This window comes from Neolamprologus brichardi, chromosome 7 (assembly GCF_056152115.1).
Source record: "Neolamprologus brichardi isolate AB-2024 chromosome 7, ASM5615211v1, whole genome shotgun sequence".
In the NCBI taxonomy this organism is placed as follows: domain Eukaryota; kingdom Metazoa; phylum Chordata; class Actinopteri; order Cichliformes; family Cichlidae; genus Neolamprologus; species Neolamprologus brichardi.
Window position 1 is genome coordinate 18,528,381 of NC_142110.1, and position 21,910 is coordinate 18,550,290.

At 41.9% G+C, this 21,910-nt stretch overlaps 1 protein-coding gene across 2 annotated transcripts in view; it reads right to left on the reverse strand.

Moving 5' to 3' along the window:
• Positions 1 to 21,910, reverse strand: part of plxnb2b (plexin b2b) — a 132,915-nt gene that overhangs the window by 20,966 nt on the left and 90,039 nt on the right. For both annotated transcript variants that reach the window (XM_087843262.1, XM_087843263.1), the window contains 12 exons: positions 21,807 to 21,908; positions 15,435 to 15,527; positions 14,811 to 14,898; positions 14,313 to 14,479; positions 13,090 to 13,238; positions 9,565 to 9,670; positions 8,751 to 8,887; positions 8,117 to 8,299; positions 7,011 to 7,104; positions 3,836 to 4,033; positions 2,353 to 2,538; positions 1,166 to 1,302 (listed from right to left, as the gene is read on the reverse strand). In XM_087843262.1, coding sequence (XP_087699388.1) covers positions 1,166 to 1,302; positions 2,353 to 2,538; positions 3,836 to 4,033; positions 7,011 to 7,104; positions 8,117 to 8,299; positions 8,751 to 8,887; positions 9,565 to 9,670; positions 13,090 to 13,238; positions 14,313 to 14,479; positions 14,811 to 14,898; positions 15,435 to 15,527; positions 21,807 to 21,908 — 1,640 coding nt within the window. The remainder of the gene's footprint in view (positions 1 to 1,165; positions 1,303 to 2,352; positions 2,539 to 3,835; positions 4,034 to 7,010; positions 7,105 to 8,116; positions 8,300 to 8,750; positions 8,888 to 9,564; positions 9,671 to 13,089; positions 13,239 to 14,312; positions 14,480 to 14,810; positions 14,899 to 15,434; positions 15,528 to 21,806; positions 21,909 to 21,910) is intronic.

The following is a 21,910-nucleotide window of genomic DNA, read 5'->3' on the forward strand; positions in this document are numbered from 1 at the left end:
GTTGGAAGACCCAGCCTCGTTTCATCTTCAAAGTTCTCACTGATGGAAGGAGGTTTTGGCTCAAAATCTCACGATACTTGGCCCCATTCATTCTGTCCTTAACACGGATCAGTCGTCCTGTCCCCTTGGCAGAAAAACAGCCCCATAGCATGATGTTTCCACCCCCATGCTTCACAGTAGGTATGGTGTTCTTGGGATGCAACTCAGTATTCTTCTTCCTCCAAACACGACGAGTTGAGTTTATACCAAAAAGTTCTACTTTGGTTTCATCTGACCACATGACATTCTCCCAATCCTCTGCTGTATCATCCATGTGCTCTCTGGCAAACTTCAGACGGGCCTGGACATGCCCTGGCTTCAGCAGCGGAACACGTCTGGCACTGCGGGATTTGATTCCCTGCCGTTGTAGTGTGCTACTGATGGTGACCTTTGTTACTTTGGTCCCAGCTCTCTGCAGGTCATTCACCAGGTCCCCCCGTGTAGTTCTGGGATCTTTGCTCACCGTTCTCATGATCATTTTGACCCCACGGGATGAGATCTTGCGTGGAGCCCCAGATCGAGGGAGATTATCAGTGGTCTTGTATGTCTTCCATTTTCTGATGATTGCTCCCACAGTTGATTTTTTCACACCAAGCTGCTTGCCTATTGTAGATTCACTCTTCCCAGTCTGGTGCAGGTCTACAATTCTTTTCCTGGTGTCCTTCGAAAGCTCTTTGGTCTTGGCCATGGCGGAGTTTGGAGTCTGACTGGTTGAGGCTGTGGACAGGTGTCTTTTATACAGATGATGAGGTCAAACAGGTGCCATTCATACAGGTAACGAGTGGGGGACAGAAAAGCTTCTTACAGAAGACGTTACAGGTCTGTGAGAGCCAGGGATTTTCCTTGTTTGAGGTGACCAAATACTTATTTTCCACCCTGATTTACGAATAAATTCTTTACAAATCCTACCATGTGAATTCATGGATTTTTTTTTCACATTCTGTCTCTCACAGTTGAAGTGTACCTCTGGTGCAAATTACTGACCTCTGTCATCATTTTAAGTGGGGGAACTTGCACAATCGGTGGCTGACTAAATACTTTTTTGCCCCACTGTATACTCTTAAAAAAAACACAATCAATTGTGTGCTCCTGCTGCATAAAGTTAACCTAAAATAGCTCAATTCACCTGTAGCAGTACACAGAGATAGTGATGATGAGCAGCATGGGCACAATGACAGCAGGGATGATGATGTAGAGCGGGAAATCATTCTTCTTCTCGTATTGCACCGAGTCGACCACCCACTCCCCTTTCCCAAACTTGATCTGTAGAAAGAAAAAAATCTTATTATTTGCACAAGCTCTCCACATTTTAGCCAAAGTCAAAAGCAAAGACCGGACGATACCGGGGAGGAAGTAGAGAGATTAAATCTAAATGTGAATAGTTTAGATTCCAACCGTCAACTCGGCTAAAGCAGCTCTAGGACCTTAAAAGTATTTTTAAAGTATGTATGTTCAGGTTGGTAGGGTTGCATAAAGAGGATAATTACATAAACGTACCAAGTCTCACACTTTATCAACAGCAGCAGATACCAATATAGAAAAAGCTGGATTATAGTCTAGCGGTGTCACTTCTTTATGCAGCCGCTGACATATAACAATAAGAATTACCCAGGGAGAGGTATGGTATTCATCATAGTTGTGGCTTACCTATAATTACAGGCAATTATAGAGTCTGTAGCTACATGAAAATTGTTCAACCGGTGGAAAAAAAAATTGGATCTCAAATTGTATAGACGATATGCCGGGAGAAGAACAGTAAAGGTTCATGATGCATGCATGCTCTCATCTTCAAGTCTGTGTATGGATCTGCAATGGTCCATTTACTCAAGTACTTTGCTGAAGTACACAGTTGAGGTACATGTACAAGGATAAAGACCATGGGCACGAAAGATTTCTTTGCTCAGTTTTAATGCTGTATTTTACTCCACTATCCATTAATCTAATAGCCTGAGTAGTACCCAGTGTCCTCTGCCTTCATTCGTATTATTTCCTTATTTATTACAAACCAAACAATATACCCTAGTAATTTGTCTATGATTCAAATGAATGGCTAAAAAGAAGCTTGCTTGTGTGTAACTCATGACATATAGCAGTATAATTATAATAAACGATTACATAAGGAGCCTTTATCCATTACAGACCATTATTTTGAGTACTTAAAGTTCATTCTTGAGATATCTTTAAAACTTTAACATACTAAGATTTTGAGGCAAGTACTTTTATTTATGAAGCAGTGATATTACAGTGTTGCATTAAAACGTTCACTGAAATAAGTGATCATCAGTCAGAACTCATCTGTTAGTGTGCTCTGACCATTAGCTCCAGATCCTCCGACCCAGTCTCTCTGTGCTGATGTTTGGAGCGAGTACGAGCACCAGGCGTGGTGGAAGGTGGTTCCAAGAACAGCTTATCATCCTGAAGGGTGTTGACCACACACTGAACGTCGCCTACGAAGGCTTGTGCTTCTTTAGTTGTCATCGCTTTGGAGAATCCCCGACCCTGCAGGGGGAAGAGTGAATGCGAGGCTCTAAGGGCAGTGACTGAAGTACATGGGAGAGAAATTAATTAGACAGATCCTACGATGAGCACTGAAATCATTATCGGCAGCATTTTATGAGTAATGGGTGGGAAGTGTGCTGTACGACAGCTCCTCACTGCTCCAATATGAGCTAAAAGTAATTAAAAAGATAAAGATTGGAGTTATTGTAAGCACCTCACTCTCAGTAATTTCTTGAGATTTTGCAGCACACTTGTGGATCTACAGACATTTAATTATTCTAATGTCGGCTGGAAGAAGGTGAAACCAGCTTAAGTTAATCAGCGGCTGAGTAACTGAAAAGGTTTTACACGTTTTGCATATGACTTTCCCCACAAGTGCGTTTACCAACAGAAACTTTGAGGTGGTACACTCTGGGAGCTCAAAACAGCCATAAAAATAAGCTATAAGAAAAATCGATTCATTTTCTGGCTCAGGCTTCTCAGTCGTTTTTGTTTGTTGCATATCTTTGCCTTTTGTGACAATGCTCTATTGCACTTGTCAAACAAAACAAGCAATGTGAAAGTGTCACCTTGGACTTTTTAGTGGCACCCTTGAGAGGTAAAAATAATGCTACAAAACACGTGAGAAAATAAATCCATGATGATGAAAAGATTCAAAGTGAAAGAAACCGGGGTTTTATTTACTAGCTCATCTACGTACTGTCTGATATCGAGAGCACAAAGTGTCAGATTAGCTATCGTAAAGATGAACATTTGTTATACTGTGGCTAAAACAAGAATGTGTACTCGTGGGTAGACTTGGAGGGCTTTTCAACCATTTGGCTTAACACCACTTAAAACAAAGCTTTGTTTAATTGGGGCCCCTGCCCAAAAAACACTGCATGATTTCAGATAAGTGTTACGAAACTACTTTTTGTGTAAACACTTGCATGTGCGTTTTCTGGTGTTAATCTTTTTGTGACCCTGCAGTGTTTGTCATAAAACAGTTTTACAGCATTACACTAAAAGCGTGTTTATTATATCATAAAATGAACATTTAAAAAAAAAAAAAATTGTTATTTATCTGAAAGCTGCTTTTTTAAAAAAATCTTTTTTACTTCCAAGCCAAAGCATTCACGGAGCTCAAATGATAAATGTGCAGCAAATGCAACTCAGCATCTTTTCCATTTTTATCCTCAAGTCAGATAATAAGACAGTTTGTCTTAATTAGGACACACAGCACACACCGACTATTCAGGAAAAAAAGGGAAAACGTAGTACTGCAACTGCATTAAAGTGACCTCGTGGCTGTACTCACAGTAACGATAATCATGCTGTTTGCAGTGATGATCTTGTTTTGTAGATTATTGAAGCTGGGGTTAGGGTGGTAGTGAAAGGGCTTCAGCTCCTTCTCCCAGTTGTCCAGCTTGATGACTGTTTTCAAGTGCTGGTTTAAGGAGCCGTTTACTGTTGGAGACTGAAACTGGATGACTGTGTCGTTCTTCTCATGGGCAAGCTGAGTTGGATAGAAGGACAGTAAAACGTTTTACAAATACAAGCATGACAAAAAATGCAGGAAATTACAGCATGGAAAATATGGAGCAGCACTAAAAATAATAATGCAAACACTGGGCGTTACTGGAGTGAATATAATACATGGTAATAGACTGTGGGGGGGAAGAAAAAGCTTGTTTTGGTACAATGGGGAAGGTAAAATGATGTGCGTCTTTTCAGTCATTCTATTAAAATCTCAATCTTCAATCATAGAATGAGGCCTCTGATGAATCATAACTCAAACTGAGTCACTCCTCCACTGCCTTTCTATGCTTGTTTGTGATTAACTGGACTGATGGTGATATTTCTGTCACTCTCATTATTTCGACACTACGTGCATGACAGCTAAACTCCACGGTTCTACAAGTAGGTAAAGTTTTCCAACAGAACAAAGCAAAGGCGTCAAAATGTCATCATTAATACATAACAGAAAGACTGAGAACACACATTTGAAGTTTTCAGACATAATAGCAATTCCTATGTTTTGGTATCTAGTGTGCAGTGTAACAATGCACACTAGACTCACCAATCACAGGATTGGTGAGTCCCAATCCTGTGATTGGGACTCACCCTGTTTCTAAATATGTCAATAGCTGGTTAGGAAACATCTGGACTCTAGACTGTAATCAGGGTGTCATTGTAAATTCACATGCTCTAAGTCAAATGTTAATTTTAAGACAAGTGCCAAACTTCAGAAAATAAGGCTAATAATTAAGTTAATAAAAGGTGTTAATTTGATATTTGTTATTTTCTCTGAAATATTTTGTCTTTTAAAAAGTGATTCATACAGGGCTAAAATTGGTAGAATACAATAGAAATACACGTAAAACTACCAATTTTAGACACACTCACAGCTTTCCGCAGGGACCGGGTTCTCTAATGCTTATTGTGAGTAGCTGAAAGAAGAAACACGTCACAGAAGTCTCTGGCATAATATCAAAACTGGAATTTCTTCAAATTCTCCCCTTCACCTTTTAAAAATCTTGCAAATTGCCCATATAAAGGCATTTTGAATGTATATTTACACTCACTACTATAACATGCCATATCTCTGTCCGTATACTCCTCCTACACAATCAGGATGTGGCACACAGGTACATGTTATCTAGATTAGATTTGACAACATTATGTTGCCTAGCAGCCACCTACAATCAGACTGCAAATGACCAACTTTTTGCATATATGCAAATATAAAACTTCATAAAAGCATTGTATCATTTTCATTTGACAGCAGTAGCATCTAATTTGCATCCACTTAATTTGACTATTATGGCATCTATTTTGACAACATTATATTGCCTGGCAACCACCTGACCTGAACTACAATTACATTTATATAGTGGAGGAAAACTAAAGAACTCCAGGGGACCCACAAAAATATTTACTCTATTTAGACACTGTATCAAAAATTTAATGTTGGATAAATCACTGCATTAATGTACCTGAAACAATGAGATCTGAAGGTATGTGAATTAGTCCAGTCTTCAAAATAACTTTTGAATGTTATTAACATTTATGAAATCCTCTTTTATTATATAGATTTCTATTTGATGGAACAAAAATAAATCCATACCAATCTTTCACTACACATTTAACATCGTGGGAAGGTGACTGGCTGACTGTAGCACACTTTTGTTTTTTAGACAATGGAGGCCCCATAATCATACATACACGTAAATGCATTTTGCTATATATAAACATTAAATCAGTCCCATATTTATCTTCTAGATAACCAAATTCTACCACCCCCTTTTTAAAGGAACTTTTCTCAGTGTGATTAGGTACATCACTTTGCCAACAGCACAAACAATACTGTACCATAGGTATGTGCTGGAACTTTAAAATGATCCATCCATTAAAAAGTTATTTTTGTTGGCTCCATTAGGTGTGCAACAGTCACATTTGGTATAAGTAAACATTTCGTAGCAACTATTTAGTAGGATTTTCTGCGGTCCAATCAACTCCGATTTAGAAGTCTATAAAAATCCATCTAGGTTGTAACTACAAACATATGCTGCACAGACTCAAGGACTCTCAGGAAGTTTAAAATCCAAAATAAGAACTAGTTGGTCTTTACAGAGAATAAAACCACACACAATAAATAAAGTTCAGGTCAGCAACTTGACCTAGAAATCTAAATGTTTTTAATATTTGCCAGCAGCCATGATGGGTCCTCATATTTGGGTCTAGCTCAGAGATGGACTTAAACCAAGAGAAGCTTGTGAGGCTGACCAACCAAGGTCTTTGAGATAACACTTTACATCATCTACTGCTAGTTTGTGGCAGCCAGAAAATGATTTTCAAGCCTTTTCTGTCCCTTGGTAGCAGGGCCAGGGGACTTCGCTGGGACGGGAGTAAAATCATGAAGAGTGAAACAGGCACATAATCTTCAGTAAACCTAATTCTGGTTTAAAATTGTTCCCTTTAAATTAAATGAACAAAATTGCTACTTCTTAAGACTGCCCAGTACACTGGAGGGCAGACGGTGGCAAGCTGTGTGCAGGTCTTTAAAGTTCCCTGGCACAGTCAGTCCTACCTGATTGAGCTGGACAAGGGCCATAGTTACATTCTGGGTGAGGGTGAAACAGTGGTGGCAATATCTGCAATCCTACAGGTTTTAGGGATTTATGGCTCAGGAAGTGACATGAAGTATTATAAAATCTCACTGATCAGTGGCAGCAAGGAGGAGTGGACATGTGTGTTTTGTTTATTGTTGTGTGTCCGTTTAATTGCAATGCTTCACAGAGTTTGAATGAATCAAAACTAGAGTTGGGGTTCATGAGAAGTGGGGGGATTGAAGAGTGGTGGTACTGTGAGAGAGGGAAAACATGGGAGAAAAAGCAACATTTAGGAGAAAGGGTAAGAAGATCTAAGATAATGACTGTCAGAGATGCATCGGTGCATTGACTCAAATGAAGATACGGAAAATGAACAGGAACCTCTGAAGCCGACCAGTTGCTTCCCTGGACCTTCATGATTGCAGTCTGGATTATGTCAAATCCGGAGCCGGTTACCACAATGTTCCTCCCTCCACTAAAACACACAAACAAACATATCTATTCACACCAAAAACACAGGAAAATACATATTAATCAAATGTATTCCCAGCCAAACGGAGACGAGAGCACAAGCTCGCAGGAGGACAGACAGTTCTTAAAATGCACCTGGGGTAATTTTCACTGGAGATGAAAACAAACTGTCGTCTGTTGTTTTAGTCAGTGTACCTAATCATGTGTCAGAATTGCGGCAGAAAAAGCAAGGGAACCATCAAATGCATCCATTTTCAGCAATTATCAAGCAGTTTGTTACAACACCAAAAGCAGCATTGGTTCAGCCAGTTTCAGCCAATCACAATTAAATGCACATACGCACGCACGCACGCACGCACGCGCACGCGCATGCACACTCAGCAACTCTTGGAGGAAAAAATCCTAGATCCTAGTTTTAAACACAAGAAGTTTAATGACATTATTAAGGTTTCCCAAAGCTTCAGACAGAAATCTGCAGGGCAAAGAACAAGGCAGTTAAGTTTCTAAGTGTTCAGTTTTCTACATACAGAACAATCCTATTTGCCTGTGTCACTAATGTCAACTTAGAAGCTTTTTTCTTTCTATTTTAAAGCACATATTCAAAAGTAAAAGTCAGCCTGTGTCTTATTCTCTTATTTTTGGCCATTAAGACAGTAATCAGAGTGGCATTTTCACACTTCTGAGGTTTACAGGTTGGGGAAATTTGGACTCGCAAAATAACAGAGTTAGTCAAGTCAGGGAGGGAGAGTTTCTTATCCAACTATGAATTTTTGATCATACCTACTCAGTAAGACCATATGTATGTACAGAATGCATTTAGTACTTGGTCATATTGGTCTTATTAGGTAGATATTTCAGATATTTCAGAGTGAATATGAAAAGTAGATCCTTGGAACTCCCTTCAGCAAAAAAAAAAAAAAAAAGTTAAAATGAAGGCAGTAAAAATACAACATGTAACAAACAGATAGAGTAAATGTCACAAACACCATGACTGCATACTGCTGTGTTAAACTGACCAGACAAAGCTTGCTTTGGGCTGGTGATCCTGCACAGTGGGGTTTTCAACAAACCGAAAGGTAGCCGGGATGCTCTTTGTGGTTCTCTTTCCATACTTCATTACGACGTCGAGAGGGTCAGAGGGCACTTTATCCACGCGGTATTCTCCTGTCCTGCAGGTGATATTTTCTCCAAAGTGCTCCCTGCCAAGACAAGGACATAGCTCAGTACTTGCTGGCTAAAGGAGTGGGGGTGGCACAAGGTCACCGTGCAGTGGAAGCCAACATGGCAGCAGGCTGACAGCTTGTTAAAATCTGGCTTTGCTGCTTCTCTCGCTCGTTATTTTTCCGTTACCTCTGCCTAAAATGTCACCGTGAATCCGTTTTGACAGAGCACTAGTGGTCACAACAGTACAGGAAAATTGTAAGAGAAAAAAATCCCTCCTCATTGTGACACTAAAGTTAAGGTCAATTCAATTTTTTGCTTCAAGAATATACACATATATAAAAAATCAATTTGTGGACTTCAAAGTGTGCGTAAAGCAGAATTTGCATAGAATTAAATGTCTGAATAACAAGTAGCTCTATTAACTAAAAAGGCTGAATTGAAAAAGTTTGGCCTGAATGAGAATTATTGAAAAAAAGAAATCCTTACACACTGCAGTTCACCCCTCCGATGGTAACCTGGACATCTTCCTTACTGCCAGCATTCAGAAATAGTCCAGAGATTGTAATGAGGGTTCCCCCTGCTTTAGGACCTCTATTTGGCGTCACCTCCTCAGGCATCGGGTCCTAATGAAGGGGAGAGGGTGTCACCAAATACCACCTTAATACACACTCATATTTCAAGTACACACTAACTACTGGCAGATGCTGGCACACACTAGGATAACACACACAGATACAGCTCCATGTCAGAAACATTGCTTCTCAGCCTGATCTAACCTGACCCACTCTTTCAGAAACATTCAGACACACAAACTCCCACAAGCACCACATCTGCCTCAATTTGCTGAGCAAACAGTTAGGAGGAGCACTCCCCTGTGGGGAAGCTTTAGCAGAGCCGGAGATATGAAAAGCCAGTTAAACAGCTACGCTGTAGCCTCTTAGAGTATTAAAGTGACAAAGGGAACTGCTGCACAGCATCTGGTTAAAGAGGAATGCCTGCACATTTTGACTTACTGTACAGTAAATTACCACAGCAATGTGCATCTAGGCGCCTAATTTACTGTTACATTTAGCATGTTGTATTTGGTCAGTCTTCTTAACTGTCATGCCCTTGGTATGTTTTGATAAGAGTTTCTCTGGAGCTAATAAATGGAAAACATAAAACAGTCCATAAAACAACAAAATCAGCTGAAAGCTTTTGGATGAGTTTAATTTCTCAATAAGAAGCTGTACAACTCAACAGAGGACGTGCAGCTGAGGACAGTGTATATGTGTGTGTTTGTGAGTGTGTATGCATTTACCCTGTAGGTGAAGGAAACAGAGGAGGTTCCTCTCTTCCCCCCATTCACCTCGATCTCAACCTGTCCCCAGTCAGCTTTATCAGCAGATCCAATCTCACACACAACTCTGATCAGAACAACAGAAAAAAATAAATTAATTAATAAATAAACAAAAATAAATGCTGGGACTTGACCTGGAAACACAGAACTGGGTAAAGAATTATTTACTATTTACATATTAAGGCGAGTTTCAACAGTTTTATGATGGTAATGTCCACTCTACTGCTAACAAGTCATATTTTTAAAATTACTTTTTTTGTAGTGAGAAACAGAATTTTATGTTTATCTCTGAGTCGTGACGGCGTGAGAATGAAGCTGAATTTTTATGTCAAATGATATTGTTTTTTATATAATATATTAATATAATTTTTATAGCTCCTTTGAGATAACTATGATCAAAATTGCTATGTATGCTATTTTAAAGATTTTTATCTTCCACTATTAAATATACACAGAATCACATTTGTTGGGGATATTCATGCTGAGGATCCATCAAGCACTACAACTCAGGATTTCCTCTCTTTAAATGTATTGAACATGTTTGGGGCCCTACTCACACATACTTGGTCTTAACTTATGGTGTTATCTTTGACCATTTGCACATAAATTAATTTGTTTTCTTGTAACTCGTACTTGTTTTTTCAAAGTTTGTGTTAAGCGCAGGAGCTTCATTGATGATTCTGTTATTTTCAAGTTTTCTTCTTTTTTAAATTTTTCTAATTCTTCTGATAATAATGTTGAGCTCCTTGCTGCCACCATTAATGAACACTACCTTGCCATTCTCAGTCAGGTCGCTCCTTACAAAACTGGTAATAAGCCAGGTAAATAGCCATTCCTTTTAAAAAGCAGAGTAACTGTGGAAGTCCACGGGTTTAGTGGTCCATGCTAAATATTTCAGAGAATTTCTTCACTTTTATAATAAGGCAATAAAAAAGCTAGATCCTCTTATTTTAATAATAAACTGTAATAGAATAATCCAAGGTATTATTTGAAACCGTCAACAGCACCTTTGCATGTTCTGTTACTTTCTGATTGTGATTGTTTTTTCAATCATTTTGTAAATAAGATGATGGTCCTGAACTTCAAAATCTCCTCGGGTTCCTCCGCCTGTAACAATGGTGCTCGGTGTCCTGAATCATTTACTTCTTGACTACATGACTTGACTACAGTAAAAGGCAAGATGAAACCCTCATCATGCTCATGGTGACCATACAGTTAGTTCCTCCTTCTGTCCTGTCTGGGACTCTCACAAGCATTGGTCCATCATTGCTTCATTAATAGCTCATTGAGGTAATCCTACTTTAAACATGCTGTTGTAACTCCTTTACAGAACAAACCCAATTTTGATGCCAGCTCTATTGGTAATTTTGAAAGATTAAAATGATTTTAGAAAGCCAGTTCAAATCTTTACTATGCAAATGACAGATTTTTGACCCTTTTCAGTTTGGCTTTCAAAAGCAGCACTCCACTGAGACCCCTAATTTTATCTATAAAGGTCCTTCAGTGGCTTCTGCTGCAGGGATTTGTTCTGTAATCATTTTACTTCATCTGAGAGCAACCTTTGACACCATTGACCATAACATTTTACTTAATAGGTTCTAGGTTTTGGGTTATATTTCTGGTGCTGTGTTGGTTTTCCTCCTCCTTGTCAGAGAGGACTTTCTCTATTAGGATGAGCAGGTTCATGTGTGGGGTTCCACAGGGTTCAGTCCAGGTCCACAGGGTTCATATTATATCATTTTCTTTCTTTGGCATCGTCCAATCTTTTACTGACATTTCTTATCATGTCTATGCAGATGACAGTCAGCTGTATGTGCCTTTTACGTCTCATCATTTAGACAGGGTATCCACCCTACACAACTATTGAACCTGGATTTGCCATTTAAGAGAACAAACTGGAAACACTGGAGAAGTCTGATTTTGTAATCTTTAGCCCATCTTTGCCATTATTAACAACTAATGTCTCTTGTTTTAGTTTAGTAGATAAGGCAACAGTTAAAAAACTGCAGTCAGTTGTTTTTGTTTGTTCACATTCAGGTTTAACTGTTTAATTATGTTTTTTGACTAAGCAGCTATGAGTGTAGCGTGATTTCTTCAGACAGAAACCATGTGATAAACAGTTCTGAGGGAAAATGCAGAGCTGATGAAATGGTCATCATTCATAGCACACCTCCAACAGGAAGGTCATGACCAAACAACCAGCAGCTCAAACTAAGATGTGAAAGAGTGAAATAACACAATGCAAACTCTACCCAGATTTTAAGCAAATGAGGAACAACCTGCTGTACAAACACGCAGGACAACTAACAGCAGGAGCACAGAGGCATTTAGCACCAAGAGTGGATGATTTAAGGGAGAAACACTTCCATCTGGTCCCATAAATCCTATTTTATGTCTCATCATGCAGATGGTGGGGCAAGAGTTTGTCATAAATGTGGCTCCATCCTGCCAGGTGTCAACAGTTCTGGCCAGCGGCTGTGGGGCAATGATGTGGCCGTTTTCTCTTTTATAGACCATTTGTATGAAGTGAGCACTTTTTAAACACAGCTGTTATTGAAGTACAGTTTGCTTGACTTGACCTAAAGTTCATTCAATGTTTTTCACAGCGCTCAGTCCATTTAACACCTGAGGTAGAAGGATGAGGTAGTGCCTGAAGCATGAATAGACCACCAGAAGAAGTTGTGTGTGACACTATCAAATCATTGACATATACTTATAGTGCTTTGATGAACACATGTATCTCAAAGGATGTGTGCAACATTAGGGCAAAAAAGAAGACCCTCTCAATCAGCAGCCATGTGCAAGTGCTTGAGTGCCATTCAGTGGTGTAGTAGCAGCAGAAGGCAAATAAGTTCAGTACATTTATTTAAGTGCAGAACTTAAGTAAAATTTCCCTGTACTTGAATTTTACTTAAGTGTTTCAATATTCTGCTGTTATACCTCACTATATTTTACATGCAAATATTATAGCTGTAATTTCAGTTTCTGTCAACTTTCACATGCACCTTAGGTTCCTATCCAGAAAATAACTTAAATATATTCAAATTATATGCTTAAAAACCAAAACATCACTAAAAGGCTGATTGGCCCACTCTTTATTTAGACTGACCCTGGCTTGAACGGTTATAAAAAGTTTACTGAACAATCAATCTGCAACGCGACCTTTTTACATTGTTGTCTTGCACATTTGTGAAAAGAAAAGGAAAAAAAGTGAATACTTCTTCTACTACTGACATTTCCCTCTGGAAACTGTGACTGTCTCTAAATCAAACTGTGTCTGGAGACTCAGATCAATACAGTTGTAGAATGAACTAATTAAAACCTGTAGTCAGGTTACCCTGAGCAAAAGGAAAGTATTCCTAACACAGTTAAGTATACAACATTTAAAAAGAGACTTGATAAAACTTGTCCATATGCCATTTGAATGGCCTCCAGGTGGGTTACATGTCCTGTGCATAGTGCACAACTGCATGTGGGCAACTTTACCTTTTGGAGACGGAGTATTTTTCTGGCTCATGAATGCAGGGCTTCCCAGCCACCGTGATGCTTTTAATGTCTCCCTGATCGATGCCGAGGTTGGAGCCGCTGATGGTGATGGAGATGCCTCCCAGCACGGGGCCGAAAAGAGGGCTGATCTGGATGTGGAGATGTAATAGGAGGGTGTTTATAGGAAGAAGGGATTGGAAATGGATTTAACCAGATTATTTGTGCAATAAGAACATACAAGAGATTTACACAGTCTGTTTAACCAAGTGTTGAGCTGACTTAAGTATTTAATATTCAAGGCCAAGTGGAGAATTACATCAATACTGTATGAGTCACATCTGTATGCATGTGTGCATGTATTTGAACATGACCCATATTGTATTTGTGGGTCAGAAAATCTGACTAAAATATAAAAGCAGATGTTCTGGTAAATACAAAACGAAAACAAACATTTTTGTGCGGAGATATATTGAACATTTTATAGTAAAAAATGAAATTTTAATATTTTTCCTGTGATTTTTTAATTTAAAAAATGTGAATTCAACTTCAAATAAAATACACTAATGCGAGACACACACAGTGTGCAGCATTCCTGTAAGGCTGTACTTAAAGAGATAATGGTGCTTCACACTGCACTGTAACATTAACATGCTCACAGTGACAAAGCTAGCATGCTAATGTATAGCAGGTATGATGTTTACTGCACTGTGTACCTTATCATACGTTTAACCTGAACATGGGCACAAGTGTCTATGAATAATAAAACCATAAAGGTCAACACTGCAGACTCTCAACGTCTTCAGAAAATTTCACTGCAATCCTCTGTATAGTTGTTAAGTTGAATCTCAACAACAGACAAAGTCATGGTGATTTATCTGCAGTATCTCTGTCTGTCAGGCTGCAGCGGGTTAGGTGATAGCCTCTGTCAGAATGATATAAACACAATTACTGATGGATTTTTATCAATGACAAAGAGGCACGAACAATTAGGTGAACAAACAAAGAATTGATCCGGTCGACATGTGCTAAGGAACAGCGCCGCACACTCTCAAGGAGAAACACACTCCCAACTCCTCTGTGGAAGAAAAATACACGGCCAGTGAAGACCTCAGTCCAATCACCATAGTCAATGTGTTTTTACATCCAATCACAAGATTTTAAAGAAGGTACAGTTTCCATTTCAAAGGTAAACATGAAGTCATGACAGCAATGTGAAGACTCACATTGGTGATCTCGGGGTCGGGACACTCGGTGTTGCTGGGGAGAGGATCGCAGAGCTTCTCATACACACACGCCTGCTTCTTGCTGCACCACACACACTTGTACTTTGGGTCGGCGTTCTTACAAAGACTACAGTCGTTCCTCTCAACGGCACAGTTGTAGAGTGTGACTGTAGAGATAATAGTGAGGAAACAAAAACAATTAGGATTATATTAATATGCTAATTTTTGAATATTATGTTATTGCACATTCAAAGAGCATATTCTGCATCCTCAATGAAAAATTGATGGACAATCTAATTTCAAGTGACTCCTGCAGTAACATACATTTATCTGAATCCTTCATGTAAAAAGCTGTTAGATTGTGCAGTAATGTTTTGTAATTTTCAAGTGCAGATTAAAGGTAGCTTCCTTAAATCCAGCTGAAGCCCCACAGTGGGACTTGCCGTGTACACACAGGGCATTAAAATAAAATCTCCTCATTAATATGTGAAGACACACCGTTCACCGTGCTGTCCATCTTCTCGCCAGACTCCTTGTCCTTCACGTAGAACAGAACATTGGTCTCCGGTGACTTATCATAGAAAAACTAAGAAATTGGAAGAAAATGAATTATTAATACAGAATCCTGTGATTAATGGCACTTAAGCTCTTCTCTGCAAACAGTGTGGGCTGCTGCTCCCCCACGCCAAGGGAAAATAAGAAAGAAAAAAGAATATATACCCAGTCTGGCAGATTTTCAGCTACAGAAATCAATGTTGGAAAAGAACATAGCTGGAGGCTAAGCACTGTTTGAGCTTCCCAATCACAAAGTTCACAATGTGGAGATGGTGTTTAACTCTCCAGCGAGGGGAGCATGTCCATTAGAGGGAGCTAGAGAATATCAAAGGGAATGTGAAAAAAGGCTAAAGGTTGACTTCTTTTATAAATGTGGAACATAAATACAGCTGTTCATAAACAGAAAGTCTTCACACAGTTTTTTTTGCTGCAGAATATATACATTCACTCTTTCAGTGTATTTCTAGGTTGTACTTTGAATACTAGGACCACAAACCAGTCACAGTGCAAAGACCTGTGTTGAGTGTATTGCATCAAGACAAATGTCAAGCGAGGGGTCATGCTCACATTGAAGCCACTGAATGTGTAGAATGGCCCCCCCTCAAACGAGACATCTTCTTCCTTTGTCATCAGCTCACTGCCAATGGTGAAATGATGACCCTGCAGAACCAAACAAACAAACACAAAAATGCTGATGTGTATTCATGCTGATCATACTTTTACAGTACTGTTCTTTGATGCTCTTCTTTGTATAGAGCATGGAAACAATTGCAGTGTCTGTTTCTACTCAAGTGTGTAAAATCAAATCAGCAACACTGAACACATACACACAACAACCAAAAGGAAACAGCCCAGAAAGCTGTGTGATTATAAAACCCTCACACTTAAAATTTTTGATTTTCACAGCTGTGAAAGATCAGCTGTCAAAACTTTGATTGATGAAACATGAATGGATCTCCGGGAACCTGCACCTATAGAGTCCATCAGAACTCACACATTCAAAGAAAATGATCAAGATGTATGTTGTGTGACAACTAAGTGAACTGTTACAGCTTAGATTGCTGTCTGATTGTAAAAGAATTTGGATTTGTAATGTTATTCATGTGGAAAGATACTCTGCATAATCATGACAAAAAACAAAAATACTGACGGTCCCCAGTGCCACCCCTTAACTTTGTAGATTTGCCTATGGTAAGTTTAAACATCCGAGGAGACGTCCAAGTAATTGTATTCACAAGATTTCTTGAGTAATTCTGTTCACATAGACAGGTGTCCTCGCACCTGTTCGCTACGGTTGAATGGTAAAAAGTACGTTTTAAGCCCTCTTCCAGCAGAACACTCCAGTCTTAACCCTCTCAAGGCAGGCGTTACCGATTTGCAACAGTTAAAAACTAACAACCTGATTACCCCACATACATATTTTATGGGGTTTTTTTTACTAAGAAGTACCACTGCAGGACTTGGTTGTGCATTAGCAACAAAAAGTTTAATTTGAGCCTGAGAGGGTTAAAGGGGAACTATTATCATTACTTCCAATTCTAAAATCAAACTTTACCAGAGTAGCTTTGCATGATGCACAGACAAAATAATACTTATTTATCTTATATTGGACTTTGGTGTGGCCCCCAAAGTTCATTCACTGTCTAAAGGAGCCATTTTTGCTTCCTTTCAATCTCTTTAAGTTAACTTTTTTTTTTCTATTTGCAACATTTAAACAGTTGGTAAGAGTGCGGTATCATCACTTACAGCCAGAACTGTATACTGATTAGGGCTGGGCGATATGGCCTAAAATTTATATTGCGATATAATTTGAAGCATGTGCGGTAACGATATATATCACGATATATTCTTTTCTTCTGTATAATGTATTTTCCAGGCACACTTAAAATCCTTTAATTTTCTCAAAAATCGAGAGTGTGCCTTATGTATGAATTCTGGTTGTGCTTACTGACCTCGAATCAATTTTGGCGTGCAGAAATCTGTTAAAAAATGTTTTAGTACAACTTTGGTAAGCTCCACTGCTTGATGGATTGTCAGAGCATTACGGCTGCCGTAGTGAGGAGCTTCGCGGAGTAAACTGGGTCCAAAACTCCGTCCATTCCAGGCCCCAAAGTCAAACGAACACTAAGAGTTAAAAACTGTCAAAATTCTCCATCCATCCATCTTCATCCGCTTTATCCGAGGCCGGGTCGCGGGGGCAGCAGCCTAAGCAAAGAGGCCCAGACCTCCCTCTCCCCAGCTACCTCCTCCAGCTTATCCGGGGGAACACCAAGGCGTTCCCAGGCCAGCCGAGAGATATAATCTCTCCAGCGTGTCCCGGGTCTGCCTCGGGGCCTCCTCCCAGTGGGACATGCCTGGAACACCTCACCCAGGAGGCGCCCAGGGGGCATCCTTGTCAGATGCCCGAACCACCTCAGCTGGCTCCTTTCGATGTGGAGCAGCCCATCACCCACCGGGAACGAGTCCGACTTATTGCCGGCAATGCAAACCAAGCTCTTGCAACGGTTGTATAGGGATCAAATGGCCTGTAGCAATGGGCCAGACACCCCATACTCCCGCAACACCTCCCACAGGACACCCCGAGGGACACGGTCGAATGCCTTCTCCAAGTCCACAAAACACATGTAGACTGGTTGGGCAAACTCCCATGCACCCTCAAGTATCCTCGAGAGGATAAAGAGCTGGTCCAGTTTTCCGCGACCAGGACGAAAACCGCATTGTTCCTCCTGCATCCGAGGTTCGACTAGCAGACGAACTCTCCTTTCCAGCACCCTGGCATAGACTTTTCCAGGGAGGCTGAGGAGTGTGATCCCCCTGTAGTTGGAACACACCCTCCGGTCCCCCTTCTTAAAGATGGGGACCACCACCCCGGTCTGCCAGTCCACGGGTACTGCCCCTGATCTCCACGCAACATTGCAGAGGCGTGTCAACGAGGACAGCCCTACAACGTCCAGAGCCTTCAGGAACTCGGGGCGGACCTCATCAACACCAGGGCCTCTGCCACCAAGGAGTTGTTTAACTGCCTCAGTGACCTCGCCCCTGGAAATTGGCGGGTCATTCCCCTCATCCCCAGACTCTGCTTCCTCCTCGGAAGACGTGTCAGTGGGATTAAGGAGGTCCTCGAAGTATTCCTTCCACCGCCTGACAATTTTCTCAGTTGACGTCAGCAGCGCTCCGCCATACACAGTGGTGTATGGCGGGTAGAGGTAGAGCACTGCTTTCCCCTCCTGAGACGCCTGACGGTTTGCCAGAATCTCTTCGAGGCAGTCCGAAAGTCTTTTTCCATGGCCTCTCCGAACTCCTCCCACACCCGAGTTTTTGCTTCAGCCACTGCCCGAGCCGCATTCCGCTTGGCCTGTCGATACCTGTCGGCTGCCTCCGGAGTCCCACAGGCTAACCAAGCCCGATAGGACTCCTTCTTCAGCCTGGTGGCTCCCTTCACCTCTGGTGTCCACCATTTGGTTCGGGGATTACTACCACGGCAGGCACCAACCACCTTGCGGCCGCAGCTCAATGCAGCAGCTTCGGCAATGGAGACGCTGAACATGGTCCATTCGGACTCAATGCCCCCAGTCTCCCTCGGAATGCTGTTGAAGCTCTGCCGGAGATGTGCGTTGAAGATCTCGTGGACTGGGGCCTCTGCTAGTCGTTCCCAGCACACCCTCACTACGCGTTTAGGTGCACCAGGTCTGTCCAGCGTCCTCCCCCGCCACCTGATCCAACTCACCACCAGGTGGTGATCAGTTGACAGCTCAGCCCCTCTCTTTACCCGAGTGTCCAGAACATATGGTCGCAGGTCTGGTGATACGATTACAAAATCGATCATCGACCTGCGGCCTAGAGCGTCCTGGTGCCACGTGCACTTATGGACAACTCTTATGTTCGAACAAGGTGTTCGTTATGGCCAAACTGTGATTAGCACAGAAGTCCAATAACAAAGCACCGCTCGGGTTCAGATCAGGGAGGCCGTTCCTCCCAATCACGCCCCTCCAGGTCTCGCTGTCGTTACTCACGTGAGCATTGAAGTCTCCCAGCAGGACAACAGAGTCTCCAGGTGGAGCACCTTCCAGCACCCCCCCCCCCCCCGGGACTCTAAGAAGGCTGGGTACTCCGAACTGCCACTCGGCGCATAAGCGCAGATGACAGTCAGGACCCGTTCCCCGACCCTAAGGCGCAGGGAACAAACCCTCTCATCCACCGGGAAAAATCCCAACGTACCGGCAGCAAGCCGAGGGGATATTAGAATACCCACCCCAGCCCGCCGCCTCTCACCAGGGGCAACTCCAGACTGAGTCCAGCCCCTCTCCAGGAGACTGGTTCCAGAGCCCAAGCCATGCGTAGAGGTGAGCCCGACTATATCTAGCCGGTACCTCTCAACCTCATGCACTAACTCAGGCTCCTTCCCCACCAGAGAGGTGACATTCCATGTCCCTATTGCCAGTCTTGGCAGCCGGGGGTCAGTCCGCCAGGGCCTCCGCTCCTGGCCGCCACCCGGCACACATTGCACCCGACCCCTATGGCGCCTCCTGCGGGTGGTGGGCCTGCGGGAGGATGGGCCCATGTCTCCTCTTCGGGCTGTGCCCGGCCGGGCCCCATGGACTAAGGCCCGGCCACCAGACGCTCGCCCTCGGGCACCCTCCCCGGGCCTGGCTCCAGGGCGGGGCCCCGGTAACCCTATCCCGGGCAGGGTAAACTGTTCCCTCCATGTTCTTTTCATAAGGGTCTTCTGAATTGCTCTTTGTCTGGTCCCTCACCCAGGACCAATTTGCCATGGGAGACCCTACCAGGGGGCAAAAGCCCCCAGACAACATAACCCCTGGGATCCCTGGGACACACAAACCCCTCCACCACGATAAGGTTGCGATTCACGGAGGAATAAATGTCTAAATTCTTTCATCTTTAATTAAATCATCAGCGTTGCTGCTTTATCGGGTGTAACAATTAAGTTTAACATCCATGCATCCATGAAAACAGAATTTATTAAATTTAACAGAGTTAGAAGTTAACAGGAAGTTAGCTTGCTAGTTTACACCTAAACATTTCATACCATGTTCTGACTGAGAGATTTTTGAAACTAATTAAAACGTACAGCTCTGCTACCACTTCCAACATAAATGGAGACAGAAAACTAAACAGCAGTGGCGTTTGCAGGGTTACTGAAGTTGAATTACCTGGTATATAATGTTGTGCTACGTGATTGCTAGCGACACAGCTATGTTAGCATAGCATTAGCACAGTGGAGCTGGAGGATGAACGCCAACTTTTTTTCCACTGATAAAAGTTAACGTGAGGGATTCTGGTGGTCAGGGACAAATGCAATCGCATAGCAGGATGCTATACACGGGCCAAACTTCAATCAGGAGAACAACTGAGATTATTCATCCACAATACAAGGTTAGTAGTAACCCTAACCCTATATACTGCAACAACATGGGAATAGAACAGCTGCGAGAGAATTCAACATTAATGAATCAATGTTACGGAAGTGGAGGAAGCACAGTTTTTTGGCTTTCCCCATATTTCAAGTGCTTCATCTCTTTGCTATGACTGTCGCCTGCCATAATTTGTAGATGATAATGGTTTTAGCCGCTGCTGTCGCTACCCGATCCGTACCGGAAACCCGATCGGTACCCCGCATGCGCAAATCTTACGTCACTTCCTCTCTTTGCCAACATTGCGACATTCAATATATTTGATTGATACAGTTAGCGCCCAGTTAGCTCCTAGCATTTCTCAACAGCTCTGCCTCCTTTTCGACTGCCCGGGACATTTAAGCAATGGATAATCCGTATACAAACAAATTCATGCTTTTCTCCTCAACAGAGAGCGTTCCCCGATTGAACAACAGCGCCGTAAAATAAGAAGAATGGCGCCTTATTACAGACTTAATAATATTGATTTAGCAATGTGTCACGTGAAGATTCATCAGCCAGATTAAGTGCTTACTGACAATTGACAGTGATAGCGGACATCATCATCACTATTCCAGTCAATCCTCTCCACACAGACAAGCATAAACACACTCGACTATCACTAAATCAAATTTAACACGCGTTTGTAATGACGCCAATTCAGTTTACAATAGGGTTCATTCGCTCGGTCAGCAGGTGGCAGTATCCTCATACACTGGGGAGTAAACTGCCATTAAACGAACAGAAGAAGAAGAAAACATCTGCACATGCGCGGTACGGATCGGGTAGACCCGATTTGTACGGTCCGACTTTGCACATGCGCAGTAAGGATCGGGGAGTCCCGATCCGTAACCATCTTTTTATTTTTCGTTTTTGTCTACATTGTACTGAAATGCTTCATTATTGCAAACATTTTAAGATATACTTATTATTCTTAACATCTTAACCGATACTCTGACCCATAACTATCGTAAAACGCTACGACCGGAAGTAGACACCTTTCGCGCATGCGGGGTACCGATCGGGTTTCCGGTACGGATCGGGTAGCGACAGCTGCGATGCTTTCGACCAAAACAGGCGCAGCTTGATGACATCATCAACATCGTTTATATCGCCCACCCCTATTACTGATATGGGGGACCCCATCTCTGTGATATCATACATATGCATTACTTTGTTTATTTTCTTAATTCCCTATCCTACACAGTGGGGATGGGTGGGAGGACTGGAGCCAATTCCAGCTATTATGGGACAAGAAGTAGGATACACCCTGTAGAGGTGTCAACTGCAGTACAAACGCGACCATACAGTCTGGCATTTACACCTATGGCCAATTTAAAACCCCTCATTAACAGATGCAAGAGTAGAAAAAAACTGAAACAAGTTTGGCTCATTCTCCTTTCTTTTAGCCTAAAAATGAACCTGTTGTGTTTTTCTTTTTTCTGTCAAAGGAATATCCACAAACAGAAAGAGTGTTTCTTTCCCTGGAACTCAGATGCATGTTGGGGGTGGAGTGGGGCCAGTTTACCTTGTAATGTATCAGATTTATGCCTTCAAAGCTGATTCGAGTCTTGTAGCCCACAGGGATGAGCACAGGATCTGGATTCTCGAACCGAGGACAGTTTGCGCTCT